Genomic DNA, 22,977 nt, shown 5'->3' on the forward strand with positions numbered 1-22,977 from the left:
TTCATCTCATATTAACTTGGCAAAACGCTTATTAGGGAGTCTATGGACATGGCCAGCCCCATCTTAGACGTTGGGATTTAATCTCTGGGACTATATCGCTAGCTCTATACATCTGCTTGACCTCAGCATTTGTTCTCATTCGGTATTGGTTTCTATGAATGTCATGATAAGGCCCAAAGATTCTTCTGAGGATTTTCCTCGCAAAACATGTAAGTTTTCTTTCAGTTGTTTGGTCAGGGTCCACGTCTCACACCCATACATGAGCACCGGTCTAATCACCGTTTTATATATTCTAATCTTTGATGTTCGTGTTACGCTTTTAGATTTAATAGTATTGTGGAGGCTGTACATACATCTGTTTGCTGCCTGAATTCTTCCTTTAATCTCTTCCGCGATATCGTTATCTGCAGTGATTGTTGCTCCGAGATATTTAAAACTCTCCACTCATTCAAAGTTATATGGGTCTATTGTAATATTTTGCCTTATTCTATCTCGTCCCTTTTGTCTGTTGATGCACATGTATTTGGTTTTCTCTTCGTTTACCCTTAAACCAGTTTTCTTTGCCTCCTCCAATTTATTAAAAGTTTCCTTCACATTGGTGACTGTGTTTCCCACAATGTCAATGTCATCTGCGTATTCTAGTAATAATTTTGGTCCATTTACTGTCAGTAATTCTGTTTTAAGTTGTGCTGCTCTTACTACTTTCTCCAGGATGATATCAAAGAGGAGAGGTGACAGCGCATCTCCTTGTTTCAAGCCACTGCTTATTTCGAAAGGTTCTGAGAGTTTGTTACCTATCCGTATTCTGGATCTACAGCTATTCACACATAACTTAACAAGCTGGATAAGTTTTTTTTGAACTGAAAGTTCTGCCATTGCATTCCACATCTGATCCCTTTTAATGCTGTCGTACGCTTGCCGGAAATCTATGAAGATATTATGGATAGTTCTATTGAATTCCCATCCTTTTTCAAGCAGCTATCTTAGAGTAAAGATCTGATCTATGGTCGATCTATGTTTTCTGAAGGTATTCTATGGCTTGGTATTCCCCCATGAAATTTTCTACAAACAGTGTCAGCCTACTTAATAGGGTGTACGATAAGATTTTATATGCCGTATTAAGTAGGGAGATGCCTCTATAATTAGAGCACTTGGTTTTGTCTCCCTTTTTATGGATGGGGATTATTACACCTTCCTGCCATTTTGTTGGTATTTTTCTGTTTGTTCCATATAAGTGTTATCAGTTTGTGTATTGTCTGTGTAGAGTTTCTCCTCCGTACTTATGGAATTCAGCCAGTATATTGTCAGAGCCTGGAGCTTTTCCGTTCTTCAATTTGTTAATTGCTTGCAATGTGTCATCTATTTAGGGGTCCTCTACCGGTAGGTCCACCCCAAAATATATATTTTCTCCATTTTCTTCCTCTTGATGTATGTTTAGTAAAGTCTTGAAATATTCTTGCCGTGTCTGGAGCAGATTTTTTTCATTTATTATTAATTCATCATTTTTTTTTTGAGTACAGACACGCATCTAGGTCTGAAGCCTTTCTTTTCGTTTGACACTGATTTGTAAAATGCTCGACTATTTGACTGTTGCCTATTCCTTTCCATTTCTTCATATTTCTGTTCGTATTTCCTTTTTTCTCTCTAACTAATTTACTTATTTCTCGGCATGAAGTTGCATAGTTTTCTTTACTTTACCACTTGTAAATTTCTAAATTCACTTTGTACTTCGTCTAACGCGTGTTCTATCAATATTCTAATAGTTTGTTTATTATTTTTTAAGAGTTCAATACTAGTGCATAGCAACGTCAATCCTTGCTAGTTATTGCATTCTCTTTAAGAGCTTTTCCATACTTTACTTCATTTTAATTGCTTCTTCTAGTTCTTGCTCGTTTATTGAGTTATCTTCCAATATATTATTTTGTTCTTCATTAATGTCGTCTTGGTTAATATACGTTGATAGTTCTTCAAAGTATTGTTTCCATCTTCTATTTCTTTTGTTTATGATATTAATTTTCCATTTCTATCTTTAAGTGCTGTATATTTCATTACAGCATATTCATGTTTTTTTTTGTTCTTATTGTCTTCGAGTTCTGCTTTTGGTTACTTTTGCTATTTTGTTTTAATTTAGCTCCGAATTTTTCCCAACGATCTTTCTTTGCTGCTGTTACTAATATTTTTACCTTTTTTTTTCTTTAATTTTTATAGATATTGTAATTTTTGTTTGTTTTATCTTTCAGATATTGTTTCCATGCATTCTTCTTCACTTTTAGTTGCTTTTTATAGCTCCATCTAGTAGTAGATTCTTATAGCTATTTATATCAATATTCCTTTCTGTTTCTTCTAATGTTATAAGTTTTTTTTTTTAAATATTTTTGCCATTTTTTTGTTTCTTCGCTTAACGTTTTTATCGTCTTTTTTATTTGGTTTTTCCTTTTCTGTACTAGGCTTTTCCTTCTTTTTTATTTTTTCTCGTATCTTAGTTAATACCATGTAATGGTCGCTGCCTATTTCTGGTCTTCTGTGCTTTTGTATCCATTACTTTCAGCTAGTATATAGTCTACTAACTACTACTACTACTAACTAGTATATCTTTATGTTTAAAAAATGTGTTACATTGTTTAAGTGCAAAATTCTAGCAATCTATTTCCATTATTTCTAGTCATTTCTCCATATAGTCCATATGCCTAGTATATATTTTGTTTTTTATTCCGACCCTATTGTTGAAATCACCTGCATATATATCTTAACTCTCCCCAAAATTCATCTTTGCTTTGTGCATTATAATATTCGTTTCGTTCATATACTACTCTACTAGTTTTATAACGGCTACCCTAACTACATTTCTATTGGTAATATTCTCTCTTGATCGTGCTTTTCAGAAGTACCTATATCTGTTTTTCCAGTCTTTTATGTACTATACAATCTATACCTGCTCTTTTGACTTCTGATACTCCACTATATATTAAGTTATGATTATTTTCCATTTTTTTCTACTCCTCCTTTTTTCTTGGTCTCTCGATATTCCTAGTATACTTATTTTTGCTGCCTCAAACTCCTCTACTAGTTTTATTTCTTTGCCATTTATGCTCTTTATATTCCATGCTCCAATTTTCCAAATGATATGCTCATTTTTTTTCTTGATATGTCTATCTGTTTTATTATTTCCATTCTTTAATTTAATTGATTCATGTCCGTTGTCATAGCTATGCCTTTGCATTTGTCATATTCCTTGTTTTTTTTGCCACAAATTGTCTCCGTTTTTCAGACTTCTCTTCCTTCTCCGCTACTCCTCGTTTTTTGTATCTCAATATTTTTTAAAAAGCCTGTCTTTTCCCATCTCCTACTATGATCTTTTTAAAACCTACTTTTACCATTTTTCAAGAGTTCTTCACATTTTTCAGTTGTCTTTTTTTATTTCTTTCTTTGGTTGTTAGTTCATCATTTATTAATATCTTTTCTCCCTTTAAATTTTTTAGCTGTCTTTTTTTGCATAATTTTTTTTCCACGTGTTCTGTAATTTGTAGCAAACAAGATTACTGTCTAGTTTTATTGCTCTTTCTACATTTACTTTCCCGTTTAGGTGTATTCTCATATTTTCTCATCTCTATCAATCTTTAATTCAGTTACCTTAAAGTAACTTCCCTAAGTAGTATGTATTAATATTGGGTATAAAATAAAGCTAAGGAACAAACAGTTTGAGAGTTTTTATCTACAATCCGACAGTTACTACAATATTATTTCTTTTCAATTCCTTTTCGAGCCTTTCTAATTTTTTTTATTTCAATCTATTTTCCACCTCGTTTAGACGTTGCTTCCTCTTTTATTTTCAGATCTGACTTAATTCTATTATCTCTTCTTTATATTCTCCATTTTCTTTTCGCATTTCTGTTAGCTCTTTGTACATTTCTCTTAGTAGATATATAATCCCTTTCTTGCCTTTTTCCATAATCTGACGTATTCTCTTTACCGTCTGTATATTTTGCTAGTAACCTCAATTTCTGTTTTTTACTATGGAATTCACCAATTTTATAATTTATTTTGTCTCTTCACTATCACTGTTGTCCATTTATCTTATATATCACTTCTTCCGAATGATTGTCCATTATAAGTCTCTGTTTTTGGAGTAGTTAATAGACGGAAAATAAAACGAAGTTTCTTTTCCGTAAAATATAAAAACAAGTAAATAAAACCAAGCTTTTTTAATAAAATATAAGATATAAAGAAAAAAGATATGTATATTTGCGTACATAAATTGTGAGGTATACAAAAAAGTAGTAAAATTAATTTTTGGACATTAAAAAATAAAAGAAAACGGGATTATAGAAAGAATAAGTCTTTTCTTTTTAAAGCTATTCATTTCTTTTATTTTCTAATTGAATATAAAAAATATCGTTGTTGTTAGCCTGGTGATCAGTCATATAGTTACCATGTAAATTTATATAAAATATTTGGCAAATGTGTTGTCAAGCAACAGGTCTATCAGCTGAAACTGTTAAAATGTCCCAAAAATAGTTCTGATTTAATACTAGCTATAATTTTAACCATTTAAATAGGTCTACACAATTAAAGAAAACCAGTTGACATCAACACATTGTACTGATTTTAAGATTTTCTATTGAGTTTCTGTATCTGCAATCCTATTCCATGGTTGCTCCTCAACACTACCAAACAAGATAAATACTATTCCAGTTCCAATGTAAACGGTTCCGCCGAGTATGAATGTATAAGACCATTCTTTCATGCCGTTCTAAAACAAAAGATAATACAAAATGAATATTTTTCAACAGTCAAATTTTATTGTTTTTTGAGGTTTGAGAATATCTTTCCAAAATGGAAATATATAATATATATATAGTATATATATATATATATATATATATATATATATATATATATATATATATATATATATACAATTTAACGAGAAATGTCTTGTAAATGAATATTTTCCAGATATTCTTAGAAAATCTTAATAGTGAAATTATCATCTCCCTCACTTTAGTGTTACAAGGAGGCTGCGCACTTTTTGCAAGTGCAAACTGCAAGTGTTTTTACTATGACATTTATTTTTATTGATGTCAAAAGTGTTTATTATTATCATGCTTGTACCAAGTTTTGGTAATTTTAAGATGTCTTTGATTGCAGAAATTGTTGTATTTTTTATTCCTCTTATTCAGGACGGAGAGGATCGGTCAACTAAAGTTGGAAATAAAATAAAAGAATATTGCTGCTTTACCTCTTTATTGGAAAACGTTTCGCATATGAATTTTTTTTTCGCGTTTTTATAAGGAAAAAAAGGCTACGTGTAAAATATGTAAAAAAATGTAAAATATAAAAAATGGATTTAGATCGGACGCTTAACTACATGAGCATCATTACAAGAACCAGGACAAGAACGCAGAAGTCCTAATAAATCTAATAACGGCAATAGAATCAATGGGACTCTGCATATTATAAACGAAAGTAAAAAGAAGTTTATGCCGACTAACTTGAGTTAAGAGCTGTGAATGTACAGATCTCACAAATAGTGACCTACAATTTTGGAATCTGTAAGAGTTCATCCATCTCACACAACTAGAGCTACAGAACATACACAGGTATGAGTGCGGCGGCATTACTGAATACAAAAAAGAAAAGACAAAATATGATAAAAATAATCACAACCCTGCATCTACCGGGTATCAGAAAACGGGGTAGACCAAAGCTCAGATATACGCGGGGTACTTAAGAAGGTGGAGGGGTCCCTCTAAGAACTGTAGTAACGTTGATGATAAATGGTTATCATTTTAAAACGGCACGATATAATCCCACACAAATCTACCAATATACTGTGAAACAAGAGCTTTCAAATGATGTGTAACATGTCATATAATATTATTTATAAAATGTCCATGTCGCTATAGTTTTGACACATGTTAATAAAAATAAAATAAATTAATTCGCAAATCGAAATAAGAAACTTGGCAATGGCAATAAATTGAACAGTTTTAATGTTGTCCATAAAAGCTGGAGACTGCCCAATTATTGGGGGCAGATCATATTTTTTTTGCACAATCGGCATTGAAAATGAACGGCCACCTTCGAGACACAATCATACCAAAATTTAGGAAGTACTAACTGATACAAGAAGTTCCAAATGATGTATTACATATATCGAAACATTTTATAATTTGTATTTTAGAGTTTATATTTAAGGGACGGCGTACTTTATAAGTTTACTTCTTTCCAGAAATAAATGGATTACCAACAACTGAGTATGTAAGTACAAAAGTGGAACATAGCGACGTTTGTTTATTAGATAAATATTGATGACTGTCGTGATTTACCAAACGCAAGAAACAAATAAACGATGTATTTTTCATTTAATATTGGACAGTGTTTCTATTATTTTCTTAAATTATATGCTGCAGTCATCATTTCAAAACTTCTAGCTTTCCCCTCGATGGCTTGATATTTGTTTGCTAATTTCTGACTTATGTATACTGCATTATATAGCAGTGTGCGCCATTAGTGTTTTACTATTATTTTCCAATCAATTCTTCTTCTTCTTCTTCAAGTGCCATCTCCGCGGCCGAGGTCGGCAATCATCATAGCTATTCGAACTTTTGAGACGGCTGCTCTGAAAAATATTCCAATTCCAATAAATACAAATAATTTTAATCTACCATCTACTTTTTATTTTTTTTTCTTTTCTTTTTTGCTAAGTGTATATTTGGACTTTCTTCTGTTTCTGACTATAAATAAGACTTCTCTCTAAGTTAGTTAAATATATAATAGTCTCCCGTTTTATACCGCTGTCGCGGCTTTGGGAGTATAGCAGGGTAGTCTGCTATATCTAGGGCCTACGGTATACAAGGAAGGTAACATGGCCAGTGCTACGCTTCAACCGTCTATTATTACCCCTGGTTTTACCCAAGGTACTCATTTTTATTCAGGCTGAGTCGACCTGGGGCCTATAGACATTTTTAAAATGTCTAGATGTTCTTGCCGGCGGTGGGATTCGAACCCCGGACCACCTGCTTGCGAGGCAAGCATCCTACCGCTTGCGCTACGCAGGCCCTAAGTTAGTTGCCTCTTGTAAATTTACATTTTGAATTTTATTTCTCTGATTTTGGTATTATTTTATTTTTTGTACTTTCTATTAAATTTCAATTGCCTGTCATTTATTTTTACTTGATTTTATTTTAAAACAAATTGAAATATAATAGAAAATATTTTACTACAATATGTTATGTATACTTACGTGATTCTGAATAAATGCTCCTGTAATCGCGGGTACTAAGAATCCAGTAGTACCACCTATACAACTAATAATTCCAAAAATAGAACCTGCAAAGTTGGGTGCTAGATCTTGAGGGTTCTGTAAATTGGTTAATACAGCTGCTCCATTAATAGCCATACTCAACGTTAATAAAACTATTAATGGGATCCAATTGCAACCGATGAAAATGACACATATCATTAATATTCCAGGTATAATATGAGCTAAAAATTAAAAGCAATGGTTTCAATGAAGTCGTAAAAAGTGGTAGATTAAACGGTATTGTAGACTATAACGGTAAAATATAAAATTATTTTTTTCAATTTTAAATTTTTTTTATTTATTTTTAGATTTTCTATAGATTTTAATGAAATTGAAAAAGTTTGCATATTGGACAACTGTGTGTTGTTTACTGTGACTGCGAACCACGTAGCGCTACTTCAGTGACGCTGGCCTCAGGATTTTACTATAAAGAAAAAGTAATACAATGTCAGTATAGAAGCTTTGCTTCAAAAGTGCAAAGCTGTGCAAGTTTTTTGAAAGGAATAATAGTTTTATGAGTAAATGGATAAGTTATAAATAAGTTGAAAAAAGCTAGTATAAGCGAATGAGGATTAACTGACGAAAATGGGTTCCTAAAGATACGGTGGAAATGAGAAATATTCCAAAGAAGGCTATCGCCCACTAAGATCGGTACTGCTAATTTGTGACGATTAAGATAAACTTGTGTTTTTGATCATTCCAAAAATCAACTTACATGCTAGAATAAACGATTTTCTTATAGCTTTTGGAGACATTACTTTATTCCTCTTTAATCTATCTCCAATGTACCCATACGCAGTACCAAAGAGCATTCTCATTAGATGAGGTAAAGCTCCTAATAATCCTGCTTCTTTAAGACTAAAACCAACAACTTCTGCCATGAATTTGGGTACGCTCTGCAGTTGTAAGTAGAGACCCCACAAATTTCCGAAATGTAAAATATTTAACATCCAAAAGGGAAAACTCATGAAAATCTGTTTGTATGGAGGTGCATGCTAAAAAAAAAAACGATTAGATATATACAGTGTAGGTAAAAGTTTATGGTCGATATTGACCTTACGTGAGATGGAGTGAGAAACACCTGTTTAAAAAGAGAGGTATATTAGGTCCGCCCTTTAAATATCGCCGAAAATACATGAGTGGAAATAATAGAAAAGGGGAAATTCAACGTTGCCAAGCTTATTGGTTTTATTTGACCTGTTGTCTTTTTAGCATTTGAACAATGTTCTAAGATAACAAAATTTGGGCGAAATTTTTAAATGGCAGCTTACTGTTTTTTATTGGAAATATGCCACAATTTTACTTTACAATAAGTGTAATTTTTTTTTATTTTTGATTTCCACTTCCGAAATCGTTTTATATAAATAAAATTTATTAATGATTCGTATTTCAAGTACAATTTCCGAATTAAAAATCTAAACATCAAAATAAGCTTATTTTAAAGTCAGATTGTGCCTTATTTCCAATAAAAATAATTAACTGTATATAACGCCACAAACTTCATAGAAAATTATTTGGCAACATCTCGTGTCGCGTGGTCAATGCTTTTTAAATGCATTCTTTTTTTTTTCGAATCCTGAGAAAACTAATAAATATTTTTGAAAAATTTAAACGCAGAATGAAAGAATACATTATTACCGAGGGCCGAAAGTGCCGAAAACTTCTATAATGTTTATTTTAATAAGTTACAGGGGTGAAAAATAGAGAAAATTTAGTGTGATTTTGAATTTCAAATATCTCATTCAAAAAAACTTCTTGTTTATTCTAAGGGACTTTCCGCTCTCGGTAATAATGTAATCTTTCATTCTGCGTTTAAATTTTTCAAAAATATTTGTTAGTTTTCTAGGATTCGAAAAAATGAATGCATTTAAAAAGCATTGGCCTGAAATTTTGCGCCTACAGCTCTTAAAACCGATTTTCGTAAACAAGTAACTATGATTGATTAACAGTAGTGTCAAGTAAGAGAATACCTACATAAACAAACATAATGACTATTATCGTTTATGTGTATATTTATTGAAGTGAAAGAAACTACTGAAGGATATATTTATTTTAACTTGAAAAATAAACTCTTCTTCTCTTCTTCTACTTCTTGGAGATCTTTCGATCTATTTAATTCTGAAGCTGCCTCTGGTTAATTTCCTGGGAGGTAGATTGCCAACTATCCCTCCATCTTTTAAGTGGTCTTCCTGGAGGTCTTGAACCGGGCGGGTTATTTTCTAGGGCAATTTTTGGGAGTCTATTCTCATCCATTCGACTTACATCACTGTACCACATCCTTTTACGCTGCCTTCCCCATCTTACAATATCTTGAATTTTGCACTGCTCTCTAACGTTTGATTTTGATTTGATTTTGAACATGTGTTCACATTTACAATACTTTATGAATATAGTGGTTAAGTTAGGATGGTACGTTTAGATGAGTCATGTCCAATTAATTACACCATGGACTTAAGTCATCTTTATCGGTTTCTTTTTCTTGTACTGGTTGATTTTCAATAGTACAATCTTCTTTTTCTTTTTTTATAGCAATAACCAGCTTCTTAACTCTTTCTTTTGTTTTTTATCTATATTTTTATCAGAAAATCCCTGCACTTTAAATCGTGAATCCATAAATCTACATAATGACAATGTGCCACTCTGTTCTATCCCTCTAAATCTTTTTGATAAACCCGATATTAGTAATTGTACTACGTCGGATACTATGGATATACTTGTCTACACAACAACAGCTACCACTTAATAACTACGAATTAGTTTACAAAAAATGTTTGGTCTGGAAGAAATTTAAATTTTAACGTCAATGCATCCATATCACACAAAAACATTCCGAAAATATGAGAACAAAAATTATTTTAGAACAAAATATTTTTCATCATAATATTACAATCCGGTTACTACAAAGACAAGTTTCGTCATTAAAAATCCTTCTACCATTAATCCTAAAATCAATAAATTACAGAACTCTATATCAAACAATAACAACAATAATTCCATCAATAGACATACGAAATTTATATCATTGCCATAAATGGTTTTTCCGAATAAATGTCAAAAACGCTATCAATATATTATAACCTTAAATTCAAACCTAATGTGAATTAAGACAGTCAATCAGATACATTGTAAAACTGCAACTCATCGCTTAATGGAGAGATGCATTAGTATTGACGTAGACGAATTATTGCACATAAAATCAGTAAGCAAAAAATAATAAAGAAAAAACATTATTTTGATTTTGAAAGTATAGAGATTTTAGAAAGAGCAAATTCCAATACAGGATAATATATATTAAAAACAGCCAATTTGCATTCATAAGAAGACCGACATTATACACATCTCCAATTTATATTATAATTCAATTAATTAATTGGGAACACATTTTAAATGTATATAAGTACATAAACCATATGTATTTCTTCCGTCCATAAGAAATTGACCTGTTTCTCTGTCACTTAAGTTTTAAATACCAACAAGTAATGCGCTTATTAAATCCCTGGAGGATGTGTAGGCGATCCTTTGCCATCTTCCAGTGAGGATTTTCTCTGCCACAATAACAACAATTGCGTCGGTTAATAGTACTGTTTAATTGAGAAATTGATTCGTTTGTTACCAAAAAAAGTATTTTCTGTTAAAATGGCAGATCTGCACCTGATATATGTAGCATTCGGTATGGAACATCCTCACGTAACACCTGTACCCATTGAATTTTATAAGGATGGTAAGGATTATCCGGAAGATTTATATGGAATTTCTTCCAAGGTCTGTTATAACATCTAATCGATTATCCTTATCAATTTCTCAAAGATTCAAACACGCTTCACGTAGACCGTAAAAACAATGTTCTGGATATTTATTATTAATTCACATAACTCTTTATTTGATTGCAACAACAAAGCATTATTAAAATTTCTATTCTCTTTATTTTTAATAAATGAGCCATAATGACCGCGTATACAATTGTAAAAAAAATAGAAAATTGTGACAGGTATAGCTCGGCGACTACTTGATTGTATGTACAGTTATGTTTCTTAATTTTCACAATACCAAAAGTTTTATTTATTATTTGCTATAAGAAACCTCTTTGGTTTAGCTTAGGAATTCCATGGAAAATGAAGTTTAATTAACAGAATAATTATGTAACTAGTAAATAAGTTTAAACATACAAATTTCTATTTCTTTAATATAAATTCACACCAATAAAAATATATTGTTGATTACGAAACTCAAAACCTTCAAAATATAACTATAAATAGACCAGGGCGGATCTGTGAAAAACGACTAAATTTGGATGTGAGAGGTGGTATTCGGATTTTTGCAGAAATAGTTAGTTGATACAAATTTTATTTAAAATTGATATCGCGCGCGTAGCCGCGTCGCTTCAAACTATATTTTTGAGACAACGGTTTATTTTACACAAAAAATGCTAATGAACCTTTTTGTTCAAAATTATCTTTATTTTTTATTTGAAATATTTTTCTAACATGCACAGATCCTTCGTAAATTGACTTTTTACGTTTGTTTCCCTAATAGGCGGGGGTGGTTTTACGGGGAAGCCGGGGAAAAAAATAGTAAAATTCTCTAAAATAGCAAATATTTTGGGGTCTCAAAAATAACATTTTCAGAAAAATTAAGCTTGTTCGTATGAATTCGTATGAAAACAAAACTAAAGCATCTCTGGTATTAAATTTGGTAATGCATTTTATAGATGGCTCTACTAGAAATTAAGAAAATTGCTTTATTGGAAGCAGAGTAAATACATTTTTTTACATATACCGATTTTGACATTTGAAATACAATTTTGTTCAACCTAATTTTTTTGGTATTTTTCAAGCGCAATACCGATTGTTTTTATTATTATAATATACATTATAAATATTTTGAAGATATAAATATCTTCATCGAGAAAGAGCTCCAAAATAAAAAGTTAATGATTTAAAAATTATTATCTTATTGTTTATGACTTCGTCGCAAATGCCGGTCAACTTAGACCGGTTGTATTTCAGGAATAACTTGTCGTAATTCAACTTTTTTTCTTTTACAAGAAACTCTTGTTAAGGCTTTTTTAACGCCGTTTTCAGAATTTAATTGAACCTAAAAGTTAACGAGATATTCTATTTGTTTATAAGACCAAAATTTTTTTATAATTTTAAAACATTCGTGAGGCTGTCCAAATACTTCGATTTCAGTTCAATAACCTACATTAGATAGGTTAAGTGCGTTTTTAAGTAAAAAAATTCGATATTATAGTTTTTATTGTGCAAAATTTTAAACAAATTAAATTACAAAAAACATAAATTGCAAAAATATTACGCGAAATCTATTAAATCTATTTTAATGAAATTTAGTAGGCTGTTTTATTTGTAGACGAATTATGAAAGTCTTAAGTCTTAAACTATGTGGTTGAAAAACGTCGAATAATAAAAGGCTTGTTTCCGCCTCTTTATTGCCGTATTTATTGTATTAAGTAGAAAAAAATCGATATTTTTAGTAATTTTTAAATATTTTAATTTTTTTTAATGTTTCTGACCTATTTGAGAGGGAGGATAAGTTAATTAGGTACTATTACTGAAGTTATCACCTCACTATTTCTGCAAAAATCCGAATGTCATCTCTCAGATGTACAAATACAAATATTTTGAAGTCATATTTGATTCATGTTTCTATACCTATATTTTTTGTCGAAATATTTAATCATTTTTTTGATACTAATCTGATTAAACATTATTCTGGTTAAGAGACGCTTTCGTTTATTATTATTTATATATTATTACCTTTTTCTTAGTAACTGATGCCCCCTGAGCTTCTTTGATAAAAGCAACCTCTCGTTCGGAAATCCATGTGTGATCATCAGGACTATCGGCACAGACAAAGTAGAAAAGTACACAAAATAAAATTAGTTGTATTGTGATAATATGAAATCCCCAACCCCAACCCAAGTTGGTAATAACAAAACCGACTAAAGGCCACGTTACGCATGTCGCTAAAGTATTGCCCATCAAACCGGCCACGAACCGACCCTTTTCGGCTGGTGGGGCCCATTTTGCTATTAATACCTGAAGAGCTGGATACACCAATCCCTGAAATTAAAAAAGGAAACAATGAAAGTGTATTTTGTTAATTTTTAATTAATTTACGTTAATAAGTAAGAATTTTCAATAAAACCAAAAGATCGAGGCTATAAAAAGTATTCCAACCTGATTTGTTGTCCATATATGATTGCTATACGTTTCGTACGTCATGTAAAAATTGTCTACAGTAGTATTAAGACCACTACGAAATTGTCCCAATGTTTTGAAATATGCTTAGAATATCCGATAGAGTGTGATATTCAAGTAAGTAAATATTAAAAGTATTGACATATCATAGAAGATAAGACACTGTTGCTGAAATATTTTTTATTCTTCATCTACAAACTAATGAAGAAACTCAGAATTCTACTTGAGTTTTTTCCTTGTCTGGCTTCATCTGTTAGACAGAGTTGTACTGCAGCCAATTTGGTAATTGAACATCTTTCATTAACTATTATACAAGTTGTCGGAATTTCGACAGATCTGCTATATATAAGCTCTCCGCCAACAAATGATGAACTTTTTCTGGTAATCTAGCTCTCCGTGTAAATAAGGATACACCTATAACTATCATGTTTATTGCGACAAGGATAAAGTATCAAATCAATCTGTAATTTTTTAAATGTATAAAACAAACATATTTTTTTTTTTTTAATTTTGCAGCTTTTTTTATATTCATAAGTTTTTGATAATTTCTTATTAAAATAAAAATGTAATGAAATTTTAGTTTTTGTTAAAAAAATAGTTAACTCAAATATTGAGTTTTATCAGTAATACAGTTGTCAGCCTATGAGAATCAAACATTGATTCACATATATATTAGATGCTAAATGTAGTGTGGTATAATAAATTGATATGTGTGCTAAATTTAAAAGTAGACGTTTTCTCGTGGCTTTTAAAATGTTCGATACGCGAGAATCAATAGTTGCTTCTGATGGCAGTCAACCTGTTAAAATTTGAATGGGTGCTTTTGGATGATGATAACATTTCCATCGAAATACGACCATTCGTGAAAAGTAGTTTGATGTATTTATTATTAAGCAGATCTGTTTCTTCAAATAAATAAAATCTGTTAATCTAAAATATTTGATGATTGACTTAATGTTTGTTTATTTTGGGATTAAATTAAAATAATTTGAATAATAAAATTGGAGAGAATCTAAAATAAAAGACTAGTCCAAATGATATGAAATTGATTTTAATGTAACGTTTGAAACTTGTACTTACACCTGCTGATCCAATGAGAAATCTACAGGCAACCAGCAATCCATAATGTCCCATAGCTGCTGGAACACTGACAGAATTTAAAATCAGCGATATGATTGTGGTCCATAATATAACTCTTGCTGGACCCCATAACTCAGAAACAGCTCCCGCAGGTAATGAAAATATGGTGTAGCCCCAAAAGTAGCTACCAAGTATTATTCCTTGAATGTGCTCATCCCAATCGTATCTTGGTCCATACTAAGAACAGAATAAATGTTAATTTTGTTACAATTCTCATACGTCAATAATATTTGTAAACGTTGTATATAAATACAGACTGGTTGCTCCAGGTACTGCGATCATTCGGGTATAAGCTGCTCTTGGTGAAGACAATGAAGTCGACTTCGTAACAAGGTATTTACTCAATACACCTGGCGTCTGTAGCTCAGTGGCCAATATATTAGTCTTCTTAGTCAGTGCGCACGAGTTCGATTCTCGGCACCACAACGACATTTTTATTTTTAAAAATTTTAACCAGCCGACACAGTGCTTTTTTTGGCTTAGACTTATCGTGATACAGCCAGACACAAAAGGAATAAGACAGTATCCATCATTATAATTTACCTAAATGCCCTATCAAAATAAAAGGTTACATCGATATTAGGAGAACAGAGACACACCCTTCGCGCCTAGGGACCTATCCAGGCATTGATTTATATAAGACACAACACTAGGGCACGGAGAGGAGGAAGTTATACAAATGGTTTAAAACAAAGGTAACAAGATTAACTAAAGTTTTAGAGAATTATAATGCCTTTTAAAAATTGAATTAAAGTGTTGTAAACATCTACAGAGCCAAGTGATAATACATATAGTATGTTCCAAGGAGCTGCTATTTTATATTTTAATAAATCATTTCTAAGTTTGGATGAGTAAACTGTATTTTTAGAACAACCAAGAAAAAATATGATCTAAATCACTTCCCTCTCCACAATGCTCACATTTGTCATCATCCAAAACCTGTATTTTAAATAAGTGTTTTGGATAACATGCGTGCCCGAATCGTATTCTAATAATAGAAGTTATGTGCCTCGTGGAAGCTCTAAAAGACTTGTACCAAGGAAATTTGGGAATATCTGGCTGAATTAACAAGTATCTATTTTGGATCACAAAAGAGTATTTCTTTCACTGGTAGCTCCACTCTCGAATCAATGTTGACTTGCAAGAAATAATACTATTAGAAAGCGTTACTTTATGTAGACGTATCGGTTGAAATGCTTTCTTTGGCTAATAAGTCGACATATTCATTATGTTCAAATCCTGCATGTGCTTTAATCCAGAGAAAATGTACATTGATTCCTTTGGCTAAAAGAGTTTGATTAATATGTTTAATTGTATAAAGCCACAGTGCTTCGAACATCACGATAAGCCATCGGGTACCCTGGGCTAGTGTGCATAGACACCAGTTACCTGAAACAGAGTTAAATATGTAATTGGCGCCGGAACAATCCCCTCGCCGGCAAAAATTCTATACGATATTATTATTATTACTCAACACACCTACTACACACAACAACTAAGTAGTACGAGGATACGAGGATACTTTTAACGAGGATTTTTATGTTGATTTTATTATACTCTCATTTGTTATTCCCCCTTCCTCCAAATTTTAAATAGAGAATCTACCATGTGTGGTACATCATGTTTATGGAGTATACACACATCCACGAATTTTCAATTTTTTTATTTCTAGTATGTGGCTTTTTAAACATAATTTTTAAGACCTCAAAAGAACTCACTAGAAAAAAGTTTGAGGAGATCAAAAATCACGACAAATCTAACCTAAATATAATTCGAAAAGCCGTTTACCGTCCTTTCTCCAGGAAGGGAGAAATGGGAGTCAAATAAAACGAATCTCATAATGGCAGATCAATGCTGTTATACTGACGGCTTCAAAACCGACAAAGGAGTTAAAGCCGGGGTATATGGAGGGAAACCAAGACTTACTGAAAGCGTAGGTAATAACTGTACTATATTCCAGGCGGAAATTTATGCAATAGAGATTAGAATGCAGGAACTACAGGGACAGATCTATATAAATTATACGAGGCATGTTTTTTAAGTAAGTACCGTTTTGCGATTCCGCCGCCGCAGCGCTACGGTCGGCGTTCCGCGCATGAGCGCTGGTTACCTACATCTCTTGTCTACGCACTGCAGTGGCGGCTGGTGTGGTAAAATTTTGGGTAGGCCAAGCCACCAAATTACATAGCTATGGTCACGGGGTCATGACCCTCCCCCCAACTAATTTTCATTTTAACTTCTGCGTTGTATCTAATTTTTGCGATTTTTGATTTTTCATATAGCAAATCGCGAACAGAAAACGCCCTCTTCTGTACATCCTTAACGGACAGCAAATTACTGAAATGTTCCTTGCAACTGGAATGTTTTTTTAAGGAGGTAGACATATTTTTTAAATCAAAGTATCCTTCACAATTCTATACGTATTTCTTATTAGAAAATAACAAACACGGCCAACAATATAGTCTGTTTTTCGTAATACTTCCAGACAACCATTTGTAGATATCATACCAAGAGCAATTAAAAGTACGCACCTTTTTCCCATCTTTTTGGTCAATTCGCAATGTTGGAGTAGGCCTTCCATTCATAATAATTTTTTTTCTATCAATTTCAGTTCTTCTAGATAATGACGATTCCAATAGTGAAACAACAATGTCCAAACACTCACTATCAACATTACTATTACTGCAACCTGGTAAAGCGTCATAAAAACTCATTTTTATGTATCAGTTATAAAACAATCTCACATATATAAGTTGCATACAATCAGGCGATATAGAAATCATGCAAATGTGATTTTTTTTCTTCGAATTTTACGAATTTTTTTTGAATTTATTTGGGCAACCGTGCACTTGTTTGTAATTGTGTTGTTTGTTTAAAAATATGTTACAATTAAAGATTATGTTACATATTTTTTTATCATAATTTAAAAGAAAATTTATATTACAATTCGATAATTACGTTACAAGTGACAACGATGGTCATCGTAGGCCCGATCGTCTGGTGCCTAAACAGCAAGCGTAAACACGACAATATAATTCGTTGTCCGGCAAGCTGCTTAACTTCAAACGCTTTTTGAACGGGGATCTTATGTGAGCTGGGTCGGCCAGTTCCGATAGGGCCTATTAATGATATTTAAAAAGCCTGAATACGATTCGATGCTTACTGTGGTAATATAATAACTTAGTTGTTTTAACGGACGGTAATGTATTGAGTGATTTAGTACATTTAAAAGTTATTTACATGCATTAACATAATTTTTAAATATGTTTTTCAATTTTAAAGCTCTTAAAATTATTGGGTAGGCCCGGCCTATCCTGCCTACCCCCAAAAGCCGCCACTGACGCACTGACGCCATTACAGTCTGATTCTTCATTGTATACTTGTTTACTCCAGTGTTTAAGATGCCTCCAACAATCGTGAGTCACGCTGATTGTGAAGTACGGGCTGTTATACGATTTCTTAGTGCTAAAGGCGTAAAACCGATCGATATTCATCGTGAGATCGTTGAAGTTTACGGACAAAACATTATGAGTGATGGAATGGTAAGGAAATGGGTGAGAGCATTTAAAGATGGCCGCACAAATGTGCATGATGAAGAACGGAGTGGGCGTCCTTCGGTCGTTAATGAAAATTTGGTGCAGAAAGTGAACGAAAAGGTGAGAGAAAACAGACGCTTTACAATTTCATCATTGTCCGACTGCTTTCCTCAGTATTCTCGTAGTGTTAAAGACCAAACTCTAGATCATCCTCCATACCTGGGCGGTCAGCGTCTTCAAGACGATAACGAAGTCAAAACATTTGTGATGCAGTGGTTAACAAGTCAGGCGGCAGAATTTTATCAGGAGGGTATTCAAAAACTGGTGCCACGTTATGACAAGTGCCTCAATATTCACGGAAATTATGTAGAAAAGTAGATTAAGGTACAGGCTTTCATGTAAAAATAAAATTATTGCCATATCTTTTCACGTCTTTTTTTAATTCAAAAACGGTACTTACTTAAAAAACACGCCTCGTATTTAATAGCCCGAAGGCATTAAAGGCACGGAAATCGAATCGGATTGATTTTAAGTTAGTTTAAAAATATCTTCAGAATCTGATTCGGATCGGAAAAAGTAACAAAGTAAATTTACTTTGGGTGGCTGGACATATTGAAGGGAACGAAAAAGCGGACCTACTCATAATTTAAAAACGTGTGTGTGTGTGTGTGTGTGTGTGTGTGTGTGTGTGTGTGTGTGCGTGCGTGTGTGCGTGCGTGTGTGCGTGCGTGCGTGCGTGTGTGTGAGTGTGTGTGTGCGTGCGTGGTTGGAAATATGACTGCGGTTTACTGAATCCATTCGCCTAACCAATTTTTGTTTGTAGAATCCGTGAATTTCTGCACTTTGTAATTTGTGTTTTACATTTTTAATATGTTTAACTAATAGACATTTTAACTAGAACTTTAAATAAAAATTTAAAGTGTGAGAATATATGTTTCTTCTTCAAGCACTTTTTACATCTCTTGGTTGTTGTTTTGTGGTTTTATGACACTGTACTGTGCTGTTTTTTAAATTTTTTTAACTCTTGTTTCCATTTTTGAAGATGAAAAAATCGTGAATATGTTTGTCAAGACATGGAATAAGATAATGACAAAGCTTCTAATACAGTATTTATGATTTGTTTAGTTGTACATTAAGTTTTAACATTATTTTATTATACTTACATCTGGTAAACCCTTTGGTGTACCCGACGAAGTAGTAATTTCATCTAGTAGACATTCCGGCGTCTTCTTTGATTTACCTTTTGTCATAGAGATAATTGATATCGCCATATTAACTCTCGTTGCATAATTTACATACGTCGTGAGGAAAACCATCACACCTATCCAAAAACGGACAGGAATTCTACTACGGCCTGAAACAAAAGAGTAATTCATATTATTAATTATAAAATGTTGCTTATGGGAGTCCATTTTAAAAAGGTAAAAAAGAAATAATTAGACTAGATAGACCAAACTATCCGAAATCACTCATTATCAGTAATAAGGGATGGTTTGAATTATGAATCACCAATCACGATATAGTAATTCTTGTGCCGGAATGTAAGTAGTATTTTGTTTATTTCTAATGTATCACGATTCAACAGACTTTTTCTATTACCAATTTGTGGGTTGTTACTCTGTCTGCTAATGCAATTTATGCATATTAATTAACACAGACATGTAATATTGGCATAATTACTAAAACTTTTTTTGTTCTATAACTTTTTGATCTATTTCCTTATAAGACAGCACCCTAATATGGGCTTTTATAATTTCAGCACTTAATTTACTTTGTACCACCGACCTGATGATGCTTTGCAAATTTTAGAAAGCGAAACCGGTCGTCTGAGGTAGTAAAATTAAACAAATTGTAAGTCTAATTATTTCTTTTTTACCTTTTTATTATTAATTATCTTTGCAGAAGTGCTAAGTGAAGTTTTACAAATTTCACAATATTTACCACACGAGAATACATCACAGTGAATCAATGTTTAATACATATAAGTTGAGTATTAAAATATTTATATCATACATATTTCGCCACATAAATAAACGTATTTTATGTGTCCATGCTATTAATGAAAAAACTAGGGGGATATGTAAAACTTCCGGTTGACGCAATCTTGACACAAATTTAATCATCAATGACCAAAACTTCGAAGCAGTCAAAGAGTTCATATATCTAGGGACATCGGTTAGCCCCAATAATAACACATCTGAGGAAATAAAAAGGCGAATAATAATTGCAAACAGGTGCTATCATGGCCTATCAAAGTACTTAGCTAACAAACGTCTGTCTCAAAAAACTCGTATAAGGCTGTATAGAACACTGATAGTCCCCGTTCTCACATATGGATCAGAGGCATGGACGCTAACTAAAACACATGAATCCGCTCTATCGATTTTTGAAAGAAAGGTGCTACCCAAGATATTCGGAGCGGTCTGTAAGAACTGAATATGGAGGCGTAGATATAACTTTGAACTGCAGAATATCTACAAGCATACGTTTGGTGGTAAAGATATTACCACTATAATTAAGCGAAACCGCCTGCAGTGGGCAGGTCATGTAGCCTGGGCCCCTGAATCGAACATCATAAAAAAGATTCTAACAGCGCAACCCGTGGGAATGAGAAGACGGGGTAGACCAAAGCTGAGGTGGATGGATGGGGTAACACAAGATGCGGAGAAGATCGGAGTCGGCAACTGGAAAATGCATGCAAGGGACAGAACAGAATGGCGTAGAAAGCTTGAGAAGGTCGAGGCCCTCTAAGGGCTGTAGCACCAAGATGATGATGATTTATATTTATCATCAATTGCTAAAAACAAATTTAAATAAACAAGAAGGAAAATTAATGACAGATAAAATAGAACCCAGCTAAAATACACTAAGATGCAATAAAAAACCTAAATGACGGAAAAAAACAATCCAAACTTAAAAATATTTAGAAATATATTTGAAAACAAACCAACTTTATAGCAAAAGTGAATTGAATGATGAATGTACACGACATGAACTGAAATAATTGTAAGCACAATAATACAGAGAATACAACGACGAAATTTAAGTTTAGTGATAAAAACACTTACAAGAAAAATATTGCATACGTATAAAATACAATCTAATACCTACAATATACAATCCTAATAAACAAACTTAACCTAATAAACAAAACTAATGAAGTATCCAAAACCAATACCTTTAATACACAATTTATAATATATAATAGTATAGTACGGTATCGAGACGTAGATCTTGAGTACATACTGTAATACCAGAAACATAGTGAGTTGTTTCATGGATGCGTACAAAAACATTAGAAACATATTGAACAAAATATCAAATGTAAGGGTGCAAAAATTATAATATAAAGAAATTAATAATGAGTAAGTAAGAAGAAAAGTGGAAAACACGATTTTAAATTTATAATCCAGGAAAAGAAAATCGAGAATTTAATATGAGAAGAACAAAAATGACACCTAACTGTACAAGTAACAGCTGTTTGTAGTTACTTTCAGCTACTATCGCTATAAACTCATATTATAGTAGCTATAACGCCAAAAATTTTCAACGTACCTATATGCTACATGGTAAAGGGGATAGGGACATCGATCAAAACAGGGCGACTAAATTAATTGAAAAAATCTGCTAAACATGTTATTGCTCTCGTGAATAAATTGAGATTGAATAAACCGAAATTGAGAATAAAATAAATTATTTAGCGACAAAATTATCAAATTTCACATATTGTAGGGTAGAGGCACCACTTAAGGCCACTACCCCACCTATGGCCATTTCACTATGATTCGTAGGATAATAAGCATGGCGTCCATCAACCAATAAGCTTGAAGCTGCTAAAATGTCAAATAATTATGTAGGAAGTGGGAACAGTGACAGAAACCTACCTAACTGATCCATTCATTTCATTATTGATGTTTGAGTGGTAGTGTGTTGCACGTGCCGAGCTAACTAACAAATTTTCTTAAGAAACATATCTGATATCATCGTTTTAAATCCAATACTATATGCTATTTTTTCTTCATTAGAAGTGAGAGATAAGGTAAATAGACACTTTTTATTTTATATTTTTTATGTTTCATTATAATTAATAGTATGATATTTGAAAAAATGAAGGTGGCCACAAGTGGAAACCGAAAATCACTATTTACCTACTTATGGCCAATCTGCTGGCCACAAGTAGGTAAACGAAATCCACTTTTGGCCAAGTTACTTTTCTACTAATGTAGCATGTTTATATAAATATAGCTATTTTATTTCTTTTAGTGAAAATGCCAAACGCCCTTAAGAATAATAAAAGCAGAGTAGAAAAAGTAAGAATACCAAAATTTCAGTATTCACCTTCAAAATTAAATTTAGCATTAAATGCCATATCCGAAGGAATGCCTGTGGCCACAGCCAGTCGTCAATTTAAAGTTCCGAGAACTACTTTGCGCAACAAAATATCCGGAAAGTCTTCAAGAGATTCAGTGCACTGTGGATTCGATTCTCACTTGGGAAAAGAAACTGAAGACCTCTTAGTTGAATGGATATTAAATTGTGCAAAGATGGGATTTCCAATTGATAAAGACGGGTTATTGAGTTCGGTACAAAAACTTGTTCGAGAGTCAAATATTAAAACTCCTTTTGTCAACGATCGTCCAGGAAAAAAATGGTATTACAGCTTCCTTAAAAGGCACAAGCAACTGTCCCAGAAGAAAGCAGAATACATTCACGGTGGTAGAGGCGCAGTAACTGAAGAGAAAATACGTAAATGGTTCGACGAGGTTCGTATGAATTT

The 22,977-nt window shown here is 32.5% G+C and overlaps 1 protein-coding gene across 3 annotated transcripts in view; it reads right to left on the reverse strand.

Annotated features, from left to right (window-relative positions):
- Positions 1 to 4,220: 4,220 nt before the first annotated feature.
- LOC140446097 (vesicular glutamate transporter 2.1-like) overlaps positions 4,221 to 22,977 on the reverse strand; it is an 83,077-nt gene continuing 64,320 nt past the window's right edge. For all 3 annotated transcript variants that reach the window (XM_072538629.1, XM_072538631.1, XM_072538630.1), the window contains exons 2-7: positions 19,364 to 19,554; positions 14,605 to 14,841; positions 13,081 to 13,386; positions 8,022 to 8,301; positions 7,247 to 7,488; positions 4,221 to 4,750 (exon numbers count right to left, since the gene is read on the reverse strand). In XM_072538629.1, coding sequence (XP_072394730.1) covers positions 4,616 to 4,750; positions 7,247 to 7,488; positions 8,022 to 8,301; positions 13,081 to 13,386; positions 14,605 to 14,841; positions 19,364 to 19,554 — 1,391 coding nt within the window. In that variant the 3' untranslated portion in view covers positions 4,221 to 4,615. The remainder of the gene's footprint in view (positions 4,751 to 7,246; positions 7,489 to 8,021; positions 8,302 to 13,080; positions 13,387 to 14,604; positions 14,842 to 19,363; positions 19,555 to 22,977) is intronic.

This window comes from Diabrotica undecimpunctata, chromosome 7, assembly GCF_040954645.1.
Source record: "Diabrotica undecimpunctata isolate CICGRU chromosome 7, icDiaUnde3, whole genome shotgun sequence".
Taxonomy (NCBI): Eukaryota; Metazoa; Arthropoda; class Insecta; order Coleoptera; family Chrysomelidae; genus Diabrotica; species Diabrotica undecimpunctata.